Source organism: Zonotrichia albicollis, chromosome 21 (genome assembly GCF_047830755.1).
Source record: "Zonotrichia albicollis isolate bZonAlb1 chromosome 21, bZonAlb1.hap1, whole genome shotgun sequence".
In the NCBI taxonomy this organism is placed as follows: Eukaryota; Metazoa; Chordata; class Aves; order Passeriformes; family Passerellidae; genus Zonotrichia; species Zonotrichia albicollis.
In genome coordinates, this window is record NC_133839.1 from 10,756,992 (window position 1) to 10,772,805 (window position 15,814).

Here is a 15,814-nt window from a genome sequence, read left to right on the forward strand (position 1 = left end):
CAGGAGCACTCACTCCCGCTCCCTGACACCGGCTGCATCTGGGGCAGGCTGAGGAACGGCAGTTCCGGGAGGCGACAGCAGCTGGCGGAGGTGCGAGGCCAGGCCGCCCTCAGCCATGCCGCGGAGCCGCCCGCGCTCCTCGCTGAGCTCCGCTTAACACACTGCCACACCCCCCGGTGCACCGCGGATGGAAACGCGCTCCGATAAATCACCTCTAAGTTAAAAGCAGCCATTAGCTATTAGCAAACACCGCAGGCCTGTGGGCCAGGGTAATTCAATGTGATATGCTTGGGCATGCAAGGTAATAGGTTCCAGCTGAATACCATGTGATACAATCTCTTCAATGGGAGGTTAAATGAGGCTGAGACAGAGACCAGATGGATTTATCTGGGTAGCGCTGATGATTTTTTGTGTGTGTGCTTAAGGTGAAGTGAAGGTAAGTAAGGCAGAAATAATCAGAGAGAAAAGCACGAGCTGGGCTGCGTGCGGTTGGGAAGGGATAGCGGGAGCTCGGGACCTCACTCATCCTGCTGGAACAAACCAAGCGAGCTGGAGGATGCTCTCCAGGCAGTACAGATGGAAACAGCCAGAGAGAAATAAATACTTTATCAATTTCCCCTTATGGAGGAACAACCAGAGGGCAGAACGAGACAAGTGGAGCGTAGCTGGGCAGATGTAGACACCTCACTGCTATTTCAGCAGGAATTTGGAGCCCAAACACCATCTCTCGTCCACCCAGGACATCTGCAGCAGGCAAAGGGGCAGAGCCAGCGTGCTCTCTCAGGCTGAGGGGTGGCTGCAGTGCCCGTCAGTGTGGCCAAAGGAGGGGCAGCTCCTTGAGCAGAGTCAGTACCTGCGACAATCAAGTGCTCAGCTTTTGCTTGGAGCAGGTTGTTCTTGCTCAGGTGGCCACAAGGAGCTGTGGGACCCCTGCGAGGCACAGCCAGGTGTCTGCAGAGGCAGCAGGACCTCTGAGACAGCAGAGGAAATCCCTCCCTGGCAGGGTGGGCAGGCCCTGGCACCGGATGCCCAGAGAAGCTGTGGCTGCCCCTGGATCCCTGGTAGTGCCCAAGGCCAGGCTGGGCAGGGCCTGGAGAAACCTGGGATAGGGGAAAGTGTCCTTGCCCATGGCACAGAGTATGATGAGATTCCCCCACACCGAGCTATGCCATGTAGTGCTCCCTGTTCCAGAAGGTTCCAATCAACCTCTGCAAGGACAGAGACGGGAGGTGGAACACAGCACAAAGCAAAGCACGTACCAGCTCCTTCACGCTCACCACCACCGGCACTGACAGGCCTCAGTCCAGCACAATGAGGGGAAACCCTGGACATTGCTACGGAAATACCCCACTTCACCCCGGGCGTGCACCGACAACCGCTAAGGGCTCCACGGACCCGGCTGCCCCTTTCCCACACGGCCCCGTCCCGCCCTCACGGCCCCGCCGCCAGGAAGGTTCTGGAAGCGCCGGGCTGTGCCCGCGCCCGGGATCCTCCCGGGGGCATTTTCCTGCGCAGGGCTCTCCCGGAAGCCCATGGGGCTCCATCGAGAGGATCTGACCGAGGAGTCACCCCACGGTTCTGCTCCGTGAAACCCAGGCCCCGGACCCCATCCCGTCCCTGCAGAAGGGCCGAGCAGAGTGGGGCTGGCCGGCCTTCATTTTCCGACAACCCCAGCACAGCCTTCGGGGACTCCTACATAAAAGTAGCACAGGAACCACGCCCCGGTCACCCCAAAATCCCCGCCTGACCGAGCACCCCGCCCAAAGAGGAGTGCACCTACCCCGCCAGGCTCGGGCTGGAGCGGGACGAGATCCCCTCCTCATCGCCGGGGCTCCGAACGCCGTCACGGTCCCGGGGCGGCGGCCATGCCCTCCTGAGGGCACAGCCCGTACCCGGCAGGCCCTGCCCGCGCTGAGGGCACCCGCCGGGTACAGCTGCGCTGGGCTCTCCCAGCTGGTCATTAACGGTGGGGTCTCCCAGCTGCTCATTAACTCTGTAATTAGCGAGCACCTGCCCCGCCCGTCCTTGTAAGGAAGAGGCCACAGGTGTGGGGTCTGTGCCCAGCTCCAGAACGCTCGGCGGGGACGGGGTGCGGGACAGGGGACAAGGAGTGTCCAGAGCAGATTGTAGGTGCCTTACCTGCAGCAGCCCGATGCAGAGTAAAAACAAATGCAACAAGGAACCACTGAGCCAGTCTGGGCACATTCAGGCTGCACAAAAGCCTGCAGGGAAGAGGGTTGAAATTCTGGACTCACTTGCCTCAAATTTTTGTTAGATGTTGTTTTATTCTGATTTCTACTCAAGGATATCAGACCCGGTGTGTCTGATAACAAGAAAGATTTCACTGGTATACAATATTCATATCATATATGCCATAAATAGAATCATGAGTGCAGTGCTGTGGTATTCTCTGAAGAGAATATATACAAAAGTGCTGTTAAAAATCCAATGCCTTTCCTGTATTGTTTCTGTAGCTAGAGAGGTACCTCAGGATTAACAGATTATCAGTGCATTAGCATTCATATCCTGGATAAAGTGTCTCTGGTCATTTGCATGGGCACAGACTGGTAACTTGAAGGCTCTGTGCAATTGGATGCTAAATAATATTCAGAGGAAATTGAATTAGACAGGAGGGAAGAGAAATGTGACTGCCATTAAATCTCTAAAGTACATTCCTGGTTTATTCCCTCCCCCCCCCCCCCGAGAATAATATAGCATTCAATTTTCCAATTATATAAATACATGAACAGTGGATTACTAGAGGCAGATAATTGAATATTTTGACTATTCTACAAGGGACCTTTCATATTTGAAGTGGGAGATGAATAGAGCATGCAGCATCAGCCTGTGGATGCACGAGCTATAAAAACCTCTATTAGATCCAGAGAGTATAAAGGTCTCCCATAGAGAGAGAGATCTTATCAGTGTTCAATATACAATAGTTAATTTATTCCACTGATATCAGGGTGAGCTCTACAATTGCAAAACCGGGATATTTCAGGCCACACATCGTAGTACTTCAAAGGTGCAGGGAAAGGCATTCGCAGTCATAGCATTTCAAATCCGACTCCTCTGTAACTCTGTCTTTACAGGACATCAATCATGAGATGAGAGGAACTGTAAGCTATTTTCCAGTAACACACTGCCAATCGCAAGACAAATGTCAGATGTCACAAAAGGAGAAGTAACCATTTTTCAACCTGTGAATGTCTTCAAATATATTACAATGAAAGTGTGAAAAAAATGACCCTTTCAGCTTCATTTGTTCTGACAGGTGCCAGACTTTGGAGTTCTGCATTTTATCTTCATACTGCAATAATCTTTATGACATTTGAACAAGGCTGAGGGCAGTGGCATTAGTTAGTCTACAATTGTCCTCTTATGTACAATACATAAAATTTCAAAGTCTGGCTGTGGAACTAAAAAAGATCATCTACTACTATTTTATTTGTGTTACAGAAAAAGGTAAGGAGAAGGGATGCCCACATCTGAGATTAACACATGCTGGGGACTAGTTTTGTGTGGGCTCAGCCTGACTCCTGCATTGCATTGCCATGCTGCTATTGCCAGTTGGGAAAAACACATGCTGCTTAAAACTGAAATCAGGAAAAAGCTCTACAAACATTCCCTGAAGTGAAAACTCACTTGATGCACCATGTGTGCATTTAGTCCCTGACTTGAAACAGGTGGACTCCCCCTCAGTGACATATTTTGGGGGCACCAGCCACTGGAACATTTTGACATGGAGCTCAGGGAATGTTCTCCAACCCAAAGCTCAGTGCCCATCTTACAGCTTTGCCACTTCTGATACCATGGAGGACACTAAAACATAAGCCAAGTCATTAACATTAAAAGAGCAGAACAAAGGAGGAAAATCAAGCTCAGATGTAGCCATTCATTATTGCAATAAAGAATTTCACTCAACACCCCTGAAGTTCCAAGTTATTCCTGTCCTTCCAGCCAGTCTCATGTTCTGCTTAGCCCTCACAAGAAGTGTGAGATCATGGAAGTCATGGTTCATTTCCTGGATAATCAAACCCCTCTGTCCAATTCCAGCAGTACAGCCCAGCAGTTCTGACACAACATCCTTAGATCTAATTCGTACAGAGTCACACGGTTATTTAAGGAAAAAATTAAGAATATGAGCAAAGACACAAAGAAGATCTGCTCTAGATGTTCCTGCAGGTCTCAAGAGGGTAACAAGCATGCAAAAGACAAAAAATTAGCAAACCTAGAATACAATTAGTTTAGGCTAAAGTCAGTGACAAGGTTGGTTCCACTGGAATTTAGATGACCTCTTAGGCCTTTACACTGTACAGCTTTCTGCAGAAGCAGTGCTGAATCCCTGAAGACAAAACCACCACTTGATTCACCAAATTTGACTTAAGAAAGTAAATCTCTTTCTGTGAATAAGTGTGAGCTTATTGGTTCTGTGGAAGCAAAAGGATAAATAGTTTTAGTTCTTCTTTAAAAAACTAACAGTACTTGTCATGGCAAAGACCTGTACAAAGAAGTAGAAGCCAAAATATTATTTCAGTGCTTTAAGACTGACTTTAAAAAATAAGTACATAGATATTGACCAAATCTGTATTTATTCCAACACCTACAGTCCAAGCCATGGAAAGAAGAGAGTCAAGGCCTGAAGTCTGACCACAAGTGCAGTTTCAGATTTCAGTTCTCCAGTCCGGTATTTGTGACTGCAGTTCCTTCCTTGGTTGCTGTGACATGTCCTGTGCACACAAAGCAATGTAATTCCTCAGTCAGTGCAGGCAATCCCATGATGCTGGTTATCATCCCGTGTGGGTTGGTCCTTTTCCACACTCAGGATGAATGCAGTTTGTCACGGGATGTGCACAGTAAATCCCACAGAGAGGTGAGGAAATAGCCAATGTCAGAGTCATTATTTGAAAACGGGAGGTTGCAGTAGACTTTTTGAAAAGCATAAATAAAAAATACAGCTGAAAATAAATAATCGTCACTCTGAAATGGAGGGATTCCATCGCCAGTCTCTCCTCCAGCGGTACCCGTGCCTGGCCGGGGATTAACTGCCGGTCCTGTCGCGGCACATGAGCGCCCGTAGCTGGTGCGATGATTTCTGCAGCCGCAGCACCGGGGGGCCGTGGGGCCGGGCGGGGCCGGGGCCCGGCGCGGTGCCCGCCGCCCGCAGCGCCCCGCGGGGCTGCGCCAGCCCGCAGCCCCACACCAGGCGCTTCCCGTGCAGCGCGGCCAGGCGGCACTCGCACAGCTCCAGCAGCGACAGCACCTGCTTGTGCAGCGGCAGCGCCTTGTACTTCTTCTGGGCCAGGCAGAAGAAAGCTTCCACAAAGGCTTGCAGACACATTCCTGCAAGGAAAAGGTGCTCACGGGAGGCTGGAGTGCAGCATTTCTATTATTCCTCAGGGATAATACTGTCTCTGGTTTGTTGTGGCAGCAGGGCCCAATGAGTGTGCGATGGGTGTGAACGCAAACAATCCTGCTCGTTCACATCTTTTCATTTAAATGGCAGCAATCTGGAATGCTCAGAAAGCAAAGAGATTGTCCTTCAAAGACCAAAAGCCAAGGTTTTATTTGTGTCACACTCACTGGGTGTTTCAGGGCAGGCTAAGCCCCAGGCTGGGTTACAGATGGGTGACATTCCCTATCGCTGAGGCAGATTCTGGCTTTGCAGACCTCAGCCTGCAATCCAGAGGCAAAGTGGTACAGCAAGAACCCATTTTAGGATATCACACCATTAAACTGATGTAATATTAGCCTTGATTTCTGCTGCCAAAATTATTAAGCTGAAACCAAATGAGACACACAGTAACATACTGAGCATCAAGGAAAACAATCCAGCTGGAGAGAAAAACAAGTTTTTGTCAGCAGCTGAATGGAGTCTTTTAGAGACAGATCTGACCCAAAAGTTCACACCAGAGTGTTATTTCAGTCTGTAGCACTAGGAAGGTAACCCCATTACCAAGTATCACCTTAGCAAGATATGAGTTTGTTTGAAACACTACATCCCTCCTACACAGCCTGTACCAGGTACAAACCCTTTTGAAGGTGAAGTCATACCCAGCAACTCCACAACAGTTGTTTCAGCTGAATGAAAAACAAACAGCTGAAGAGTGCAGTGCCAAAAAATGTCTCTGCTATAACAGAACTGCTCTACCCCTTCCCACACAACAGTCCCCTGCAGAAGCCCCTGTACTGCAGGGGAGACTCTTCAGCTGCTGTTCGATCACATCTCACTAATAGCACATTACCAGAGCCAAGGGGAAGAGGAGCTGAGTATTAACACTAATTATTGTATTTAAAACCTTGATGTAATACCTACACAAATTCTTAATTAAGAAGCCAGACCCCAATTGGTTGTGCAGAATGCCACAAGCTCTCCCAGTTTGAACATACACTTAAGAAGATTATTTTAGGATGAGATATTGAAAGGTTTGGGTTTTTAACTGTGTTGGCTTATTGATGCTGTAGGAAAGGCACCTTTTCAAAATATGACAATTACATTCTGAAGTATAATTTCTCTCAACCAAGGCTGCAGCTGGGGTCGTTTACGATCTTGGCTGCAGAGCAGCTTGCAAAGGAATTGTTGAGTTATCTGAAAGCAGCAGCTGCCAGCTCAGTAAATTATTTTATCAGTCACGGTGAGCTGCAGGCAGGGAAAGCACCTCTGGTAACACACACACTTTCTCCCCAGAAGTGACACTCGTGTGAAGCATATTATGGGAAAAGTTAGAAGCTGTTCTAGAACAACAGAATCATGCTTGTCTTGGTTACAGCTGGGAGTGGGCTGAACATGAAGCCAACAGAAACAGGTGGGCAGTTTGAACACCTAAAAAGCATCTGGTTCATTGACACCATACACAAATCTCTTCGTTTTTGAAAGCCTGAAGATTCAGTTGCAAATCTGTTATTTTTCCTGGTGAAATTCTACCAGCCAACCACGTAAGTGATTTATATCCACCCTGAAATGCTAAATGCAAATGCTCAGATTTTATATAGCTGTGAGATTGAGGTGATCCTTACGTACCTAAAGTAATACTGCCCTGAAGGGTAACTGCCACAGCACCAACCAGGAGAATTGGTTGTGTATGTGCATGCCTCAGGTGTACATGGCTTCTTCCCATTTCTATCAATGTTTGAGGTGTACCTGAGCAACTAAAATTGAAAAAAACAACCCCAAAAGTCAGATTTCATAGTTTTTGAATACAAACCTGGGCTACCTGATTCCTTGTGGTCAATGCCCATGCTGTTCCACCTCCTTGTGATATCAATATATAGGATATCTACAGCAGCCATTGAAAAATTGCTGTTACTCAGTTTGCAGTTCCTGTTAAAAAGAAACAAAATAAAGATGAGATTTTTATTACATCTGAACTCCCAAGTTAGGAAAAATTCTGCAAGGGCAGCCTGCAGGAGGAAAGTTTACCCATGTCATGTGTACAGAGCCACTGTAACGTGCTCGGTGTAATAAAACACACACAGCAGAGAGCAAACAAACCAGCATTCATTAAATGCTCCTATCTGAATGGAACAGGCCCAAACCCAGAATATTTCAATTAAAAATATGACCTGACTGTTACACAGAGCTTTCTCCCAGGGTATTGCCAGTACTCTGAGGCTGTAAGAGATGGAATTAATTGGTACCACAAATCTGCACAGACTGTCTGCACGAGGCAGGGTTTGCACAGAGAAATACCCTTTTATTTGTTTGCCTGATCCTGTTTGGAAAGGGCTGGAGGAAGCTTCCAGGCACAGCCTTGCTCCTCCATGCCTGAACACCGACAGCATTTTCCCCTCATGGAGTGGAACCTGTGTGGAGAGCAGCCCTGGGTGCAGCTCTGGTGCAGGGCTGGCACTTTGTGTGTCCCAGTGTGCAGTGTGGTGCTGATCAGCCCTGGAACAGCCCCATTTCCAGCATTTCCAGATGTCTGGCAGCCTGGCTGCCACCACTGCCCGTGCCAAAGAGCTGGCCAAAATTTCTTGCCAGAAAAGAAACAAAAAAAATTTTAAAAACCCACCTCAAACTCGGCCAATTGAAGTAAATCTCACTCTTTAGTAACCTCAACAGAGCTCCCTTAAAATAGAGTAAGGCCTTCCTAGATAGCCCAAAACCTCTCAGGCAGCATCCAAGCAAGGACTAGAAACAGCCAGCATTTCCCTTTTAGCTACTTCTATAGAATGAATAAAACATAAAAGGAAAACAGATTTTGATGAGCCAGAATTTGGGTGGACAGTCTTTGCAAGCACCTGCCCACACACGAAATCCCACTCATGTACCATTTTTTTCCTGAAAAGTGATACAACACACAGAAACCTGACCTCCCTTCTGAAATGAACAGCAATGACAGCTCTTCAAAAAAGGGCCTTAAAGCTGGCATAGATGCTCTGGGAGAAAATAAACAAAAATATCTGCCAGTATTAAAAAGTTTAATTTAACATGCATTAAGAAACTGAAAATGCTGTTTCATTGAGCTATGGCAATTTATCTGAATATTCTTGAAAGAAAATGTTGGCATTTATTCTGTGTTCCTCTGACAAGTGTCAAAATAAGGCTGGATAAAACTACAAAAAATACAGAACTGGATGCAATCCTGTGCTGGTCTGTGGATAGAGCAGATGCCTTCAGACATTTTCTATATATCATCATTTGTATAAACCAAGTTGTTTTATATTCATTCCTGAATGCTAAATACATCTGCATAGAAACAGGATCTGTGCTTTAAGAGTACATCTGCTGCTGCTGCTCATTTCTTTTGTCATAGTCAATGAAAGACAGAAAATGAGGCATTTGTACCATGACTAGAACAGATATAGCCATAAAAAACAATGAAAAAACCCTCCCAAATAAAAAGTATGTGAAAAAATAAATTGAGTTCCTTGACATTGCAAGGTGCAATTTCACAATGCAAATCCTCCCTGCACGGTGCATCAGGAACTGGCATTTGGGAATCCTTCCTGCAGCCTGGGGCGGCCAGCAGTGCCCCCACAGCCGACAGAATCACATCAAGTGACCCAATTTCAGTTGTCACTTCCTCACAATGATATTTCCACCATTTACTGGGAACACGACATGCTGATGAAGATGGCAAATTGTATCTGCCAAAGTATCACTGATCTGCTGTCAAATAAAGACCCAACTTCCTCCCAGACACACACTCATAGGTCAGCTATTCCAGGAGCTGGGATTGATGAAATGTTTTTGAGAACGGAGCAGGCACTGGCTCCACGTTGGAAGGCATCACCCAGCCTGCAAGCTGAGGGTGCCCCTGCCAGGGCCACCTTCCCCACTGACCTTATGAAGGTGCGGAACCCCGTTGGGCCCAGCTTGGTGGTCCCTTTGACGCCGAGGAAGCGGATGAACAGCGCGGCCACCCTGTCCACGAGGCGCAGGTAGCTGAAGTGCCTGGCGTACTTGGGGAACACCTGCTTGAGGCACAGCGAGGGCAGCGCGGCCTCGGGGCTGGGGGCGGCGTCCGGCGGCTCCTCGCTGCCTCCCGGGGCCTGCTCGGGGCTCTGGCACCTGCACAACACACAGGGGTCAGCATGGGAGGGAGCTGAGCTCATCCTGCTACAGGGACACCTCAGCCTGAGAGGGAGCTCAGAGCCCATCCTGCTACAGGGACACCTCAGCCTGGGAGGGAGCTGAGCTCATCCTGCCACGGGGACACCTCAGAGCTCAGCCCATCCTGCTACAGGGACACCTCAGCCTGAGAGGGAGCTCAGAGCTCAGCCCATCCTGCTACAGGGACACCTCAGCCTGAGAGGGAGCTCAGAGCTCAGAGCTCAGCCCATCCTGCTACAGGGATACCTCAGCCTGGGAGGGAGCTCAGAGCTCATCCTGCCACGGGGACACCTCAGCCTGAGAGGGAGCTCAGAGCTCAGCCCATCCTGCCATGGGACACCTCAGCCTGGGAGGGAGCTCAGAGCTCAGAGCTCAGCCCATCCTGCTACAGGGATACCTCAGCCTGGGAGGGAGCTCAGAGCTCATCCTGCCACGGGGACACCTCAGCCTGAGAGGGAGCTCAGAGCTCAGAGCTCAGCCCATCCTGCCGCAGGGACACCTCAGCCTGGGAGGGAGCTCAGAGCTCATCCTGCCATGGGACACCTCAGCCTGGGAGGGACCTGAGCTCAGCCCACCCTGCCATGGGGACACCTCAGAGCTCAGCACACCCTGCCACGGGGACACCTCAGAGCTCAGCCCACCCTGCCCCTGCCCCAGGGACACCTCAGCCTGTGCCAGGGCTGGGCGTGCCAGCCTCAGGGACTCACTGAGGGCTGCACTGGGGCTCTGGGGAAGGGACCAGGGATTCCCCATCTCCAGAGAACCCTGCCCAGCTTCCCTCCATTTGCTCCTCTGCCGTGGGATTTCCAACAGGCCAGGGGAGGAGAGCAGAGCTGAGCCCCACTCTCTAAAGCTGCTCGTTAGAATTAATTGTTTTGACTGACACAGCTGAGTCAGGCAAATGAATGAAAGGTCAAATATAAGGTAATGCTTCTGTTGCCACACAGAAAAAAGCAAAGCTTCATTTACATACTAATGTCTGACCTCAATACATTCGTTTCTCTAATTCTGCAGCTTATGAAAGATCACTCTTTAGAAAAGATCAACTGTAGTGCAGCTTTAAAAAAATTTAAATTTTAATAAAGCTTATGGAAATGATATCTAAGACTACTTATCTTTTATACATGATTACTAATTTATTAATGTTTCCTCCATCTATGTTTTATTCCTTTCTTTCTGACCAGCCTTAATCTTTATGCAAATACAAGTTGCTAAGGGACAAACAAATTTGCAACTACTAATTAAAGGCTTCAAAATTTGCAGCATTTTGTACACTTGGATATAAAATTTAGCTGTCAAAATTCAGAGTAAAATGAGGTAAGAATCACATTATTAATATTTCTAAGAATGCTTACTTGATGTATTTTACATTTAGGGCATTGCTAGAAGTATAAATTAAGCAATTTCGGTATCAGCTTACAACTGCTTACCTAATAAAAGAAAATACTATGTTCTGGATTCTGAAGCTATAATTATTCCCTCAGCTGAGCCTCTATTCTCCAAGCAAGGACTATGTTAACATAGTTAAAAGCAGAGGATATTTTGCATGACAAATGTATCCATCCACCCATTTATCACCACAGAATATGGACCTCCCACAGAACAGGTAAGTGTTTGTACCTGGAGCGTGTAGGAAGGAAATCTATTTGTGTGCTCATTCACAGAAATAAATCATTTAGGAAACTAAGGCCAAGCCAGAGCACTGTCTCTGCATTATCAACCATTCATGAATTTGCTTTTATGAACTAATCCCATTATTTTATTAACAGAGACTTCCAGCACTCCCAGGATGTCATAGCAAGCAGTTTCATGGTTTGCCTGCATGTTGTGTGAGTAATCAGCTTTTGTTTTGTTCTGGCCACTCTGAGTGCCATTTGTAGAAAATGAATATTCATCCCCTCTTCACCCTCTGGCAAAGTGAAAAAACATCTATAGCACAAGAATTTCCACCTTTCAAAATAATAATAATATAGTTGCACAAAGATAGAAGTATTAAAAGAATGTTAAATCCACAGAGTAAGAGATTTTTGACATTATGGTGAAATAATTATGGCTCTTATATAGAGTTCATTCAACACTTTGGAGAATGCTTTGAGGCAGGCAGAGCAGCCCCAGTAAAGAGTCCATATTTCAAAGAGCAGAATCAATCAAACATGAGGACTGATAATCACCACAGTGTTGGCACACAACGAACTTCTGATCACACCAAATACATTTTGAAAACCCAGCAGCTGTCCTGTCTCTGGGAAGCAGAAAATGCTGAAAGCAGAATTTCCATTTCTCTCTGAGAGAAAAAACCCCAGTTTTTTACAGAAATAAATTGGGTAAATCACCTCAGTCAGATGTTGAAGCTCACCTGCAGCCCCCAGGCCTGACAGAGGTGTCCCTGCAGAAGGGTGAAGGGCACAGAGCACGCTGCTGCTTTTGGAGAGCTGGCAAACACATTTTAGGTGAATCCACGGGTAAAATGTACTCCACAGCTTTGCCACTGGAGTAAGGAACCCAAAGTAATGGATGAGACTGTTGGAAAAGAGAAGGCCAAGCCCCTGCAGGCTGCCAGCAGCCATCCCAGCAGCTCTGGGCTCTCTGCTCTGTCCCCGGAGTGCTGTTTGTCTGCCACAGCCATCAGCCCCCTTTCTGAGAAGGATGGTTCACTGCCTCTTCAGACTGATGGATTTATTATAAAAATAAACACTTCTCATTAAAGATTAAATAGCTTTTGGCAGAAAACAGAAGACTGGAAAGTTTGCTGCCTTCACACAGTGTTAATGAGTGTTTCCAAGATGTAGAAACTTGGCAGGGATCCTGCTCTGCTCCGCACCAGGGACACAAAGCCAGGGATGAGAACATTACTGACATTTCCATTTCATATGCAGAGAAGTCTAGAGCTGTGGTTTGATCTCTATAGCCCTCCCTAATTCATAGTTTAAATAATTAAAGGAGAAATGCATCTGAGGAGTCTCAGGTGCTGAAAAAAACCAGCTATTTCCTAATTATTAATTGAGATTCTTTACTTCCAACTTTCTCCTCTTAAGAATAATGGTGGTATCATTCTGTATTCACTACAGATTTATTACTCTTAATGTAACACAAGCAGTGAATGCTTATGTTATTACCTGTCAGCTATGAGTGCAGCAGAAAATATGGCATTACTGTAATGAAATAATGGATAAGCAATGCAAATCCTGCACCCAAAGACTTTGTTCCACTGCAGCAAAAATTATTACAGAACAAAGATCATTAAATATAGTCCCCAATACTTTATTTTCTGTGGAGGTAGCTGTTATTATTCCTAGTAGATTTATTTGTGTTCACTATTTGCTTTCAAGGTACTTATGTGCCTCATTATTTCTCCAGAGTTTCTTTTGTTTCTTTAGAAAAGTGTGCCTGAGAAATAATAATGCAGGATAGAGCAAAGGCAAAGCAGCTGTAAAGCCTGGGAGTACACTGAAATTAGACCACCAAGTGTCTTACATTAGAACAGAAAAAAAAAATAAAACCCCAGGATATTTCTTCCCATGTGGAAATTATTCTTAGAAAGCAGTTGTGCTTATGCTGGGACAGAAAAGGAGCTTTACCCTGCCAGCCAAGGGAGCAGAAAGCAGCACTGCAATTGCATTTTATCAGCCTTAATCCTCCTATTAAAGCAGGTGAATTCTCATACACAAAATAACACTCCTGATGATTACACTGCTATTAAGCCATGTGACTTCATGCTTTCATTTTGTGGCCACTGGGTGCTAGGCAGTTTTATTGCTTTCTCAGTGTTTCAGAGACTAGAGACCAATTATTACTTAAAAATAAGCCAATCATCTCTCTTGCTGAAAGATGACTTGCAGCAGAAGCTAAATTATAGAGAACATCACTGCCCCCAATACATTAATTTCTGTCACTCTGTCACTGTAAAATTTACAGCAGATATAATCTCTTTGAAGGGGGATCAAGTCATAGAAACTACAAGCCTAGTTTTAAATAGAATTTTAATTTTAATGAAAGCTTCAGGGAATGATGTTTATGCTGCTTATCTTTCATACCTGGTGATTAAGTTAATTTATACTTAATGGAAGAGGATATTTCTAATCCCCAGACAGGCTCAACATCTGTCTGTGACTATGTTTTTGGAAGCCTTAAGCTGCTTGTGATTGATGTAATAAAACCAGGATCCTGCAGAACTGACACCTGAAGGATATCTGTAAGAGGGAAAATGTTATTTTTCTGCTCAATGCCTCTGCTTAAGTCAAACCAAAATCCAAGCACTTAATATTGCTGTCCCTTAAAAACCTGCTTTGCACTCCCTCACCATTATTTGAGTATGAACAGGGCAATAAGCAAACAGTTCTCAAATATGTTTATGATCCAATATTCACTCATCATGTGCAGTGCCCGAGACACGGAACTTTCTTATGGCCTGAAGCTAATGAGAATAATAAACCTCCTGCAAAAAAACCTGTGAAATAGTCTCCATTTTTCCTTCACTTCTCTTTCCATGTCTATTGAAAACCAAATGTTAGCAAAAATAAATGCTTGCATTTATCACATAATTATAACAGGGAAAAATGTCTTGAAATGTAAACACCTTGCCAGAAAAAGATAAAATTTTCAACTTTGTCCCAAGAAATCACAGTACTTTCAAAGGAAAAAAGACAGGTATTTCAGCTGTCATTTATATCCATGTTATTTTAAATTCTAATTCTTACAAGGCACCTGCATGTAAGGACTTTGCAGTGGTGTTCAGGGCTATAATCTGTGTGTGCACATCCATTTATTCCATTCACTGTTACCTCTCTGAGCCTGTGCTGGGGCCCAGGACTCCCTCTTTGTTCCTTCCCTGGTGAGGTGATGCACCTCAGCCTGCCCTTGCCTGATCAATTGGTTCTAACATCTTCCAGGCTGCATGAAATCTGATTTTTGAAATCAATTTGTTCATGGCTTGTGCCATTGCTGAGAGAACACAGAGTACACGCCACGACTCAGGAGTCACAGGAGGACCTGGAGACCAGAACAAGGCATTCAAGGCTCCCCCAGATATTTTATACAAAACTCTCACAGCTGGTTGCAGTTTTAGTTACACATAACACAGAGATTGTAAAGATATCCAGGAGATAGGTAAGAAATGAGACATTTTTATACCATACACACATAGCCCTGCTGTACATACAGACATAAATACACACTGTGTAACTACAATTTCTGTTTGTGGTATATACCTGTAACTTATGCCATGAAAACTATCTGGTGGGAAGCAATTCAGTATAAGAGAGATTACAGAAAATTAGAAGTTATTGGAGTTTACATTACAGAGCAACTGGGAAAATTGATTTAAAGGCAAAGTTGTTTCTGTGCAGCCCAAACACTCCAGAAGGTAAAAGGGAAAAAATGTCAAATTAAATACACATATTTCTTTCATTTTAGACAAGGCAATTAAGCTAATATTCTGAAAATTAAATTTCATTCAAGAAGCATTTAACTGAAGATTAGTAATGGAAATTGTGCATATACAAAAGCCAGGAAAAAACTCTACAGTCGAGAGTGCAGCTGAATCACTGCTCCTGTAAAAAATACCACCCAAAAACTAGATTATGTTAGCAAGCTACAGGCTACCTAGAGGTGAAGATGATTTTGCTGATAGCAGAAACTCAGCTCAAATGATTAACATATTGAAGTGTCAGGAAAAAACACTTTGTACTCAAACCTACCTATTAATGCCCTTCCCTGTGTGAACACAAAAATTCAGTGAACCCCCCTGGACAGGGAAGGCACACACAGATGTTGCCTTTAGCTTTAAGAGAGGGGGAAAAAAAGTGGTTTTAACTTCAAACTACAACAGTTTTCTTGTATTGAAAACTAAAGAGGAAATTCATGAATTTGCACATTACAGCAATCCTGTGGCTGCACTACAAAAACTTGAGGAAAGTGACATAATTTTCCTTTTCTCTGTACTTTATCACAAAGGCTTTCTTTTTATGTAAGGATCATTGCAGAGAGGAAAAAGCAAAAAAAAAAAAAAAACCCTCCTTAATGATCAAGTCAAAATGTAATATGGTGTGAATATCTAAGAGATGTAATTGCTAGAGCATGTTTCGATACATTCAAATCTTGGGGAAGTTCAGGTTTTATGGAGACACAGGTCACATTCCTTAGCTTATCTCCATTCCTTCCTCTTCTGTTCTCAAGAGAGAAAAAAGAAAGGAGACGTCAATAAAAAACTAATTAGATTAGCTGCATCTCAAAACACTGTGATTCAAGTCTAATTGGCCA

The 15,814-nt window shown here is 45.3% G+C and overlaps 1 protein-coding gene across 5 annotated transcripts in view; it reads right to left on the reverse strand.

The window, feature by feature from the left end:
• Positions 1–2,927: 2,927 nt before the first annotated feature.
• TTLL11 (tubulin tyrosine ligase like 11) overlaps positions 2,928–15,814 on the reverse strand; it is a 35,769-nt gene continuing 22,882 nt past the window's right edge. For 2 of the 5 annotated variants that reach the window (XM_074556461.1, XM_074556458.1), the window contains exons 7-9: positions 9,287–9,514; positions 7,206–7,321; positions 2,928–5,343 (exon numbers count right to left, since the gene is read on the reverse strand). In XM_074556461.1, the coding sequence (XP_074412562.1) occupies positions 5,042–5,343; positions 7,206–7,321; positions 9,287–9,514 (646 nt within the window). In that variant the 3' untranslated portion in view covers positions 2,928–5,041. The other 3 variants (XM_074556462.1, XM_074556460.1, XM_074556459.1) reach the window with 3 other exon arrangements.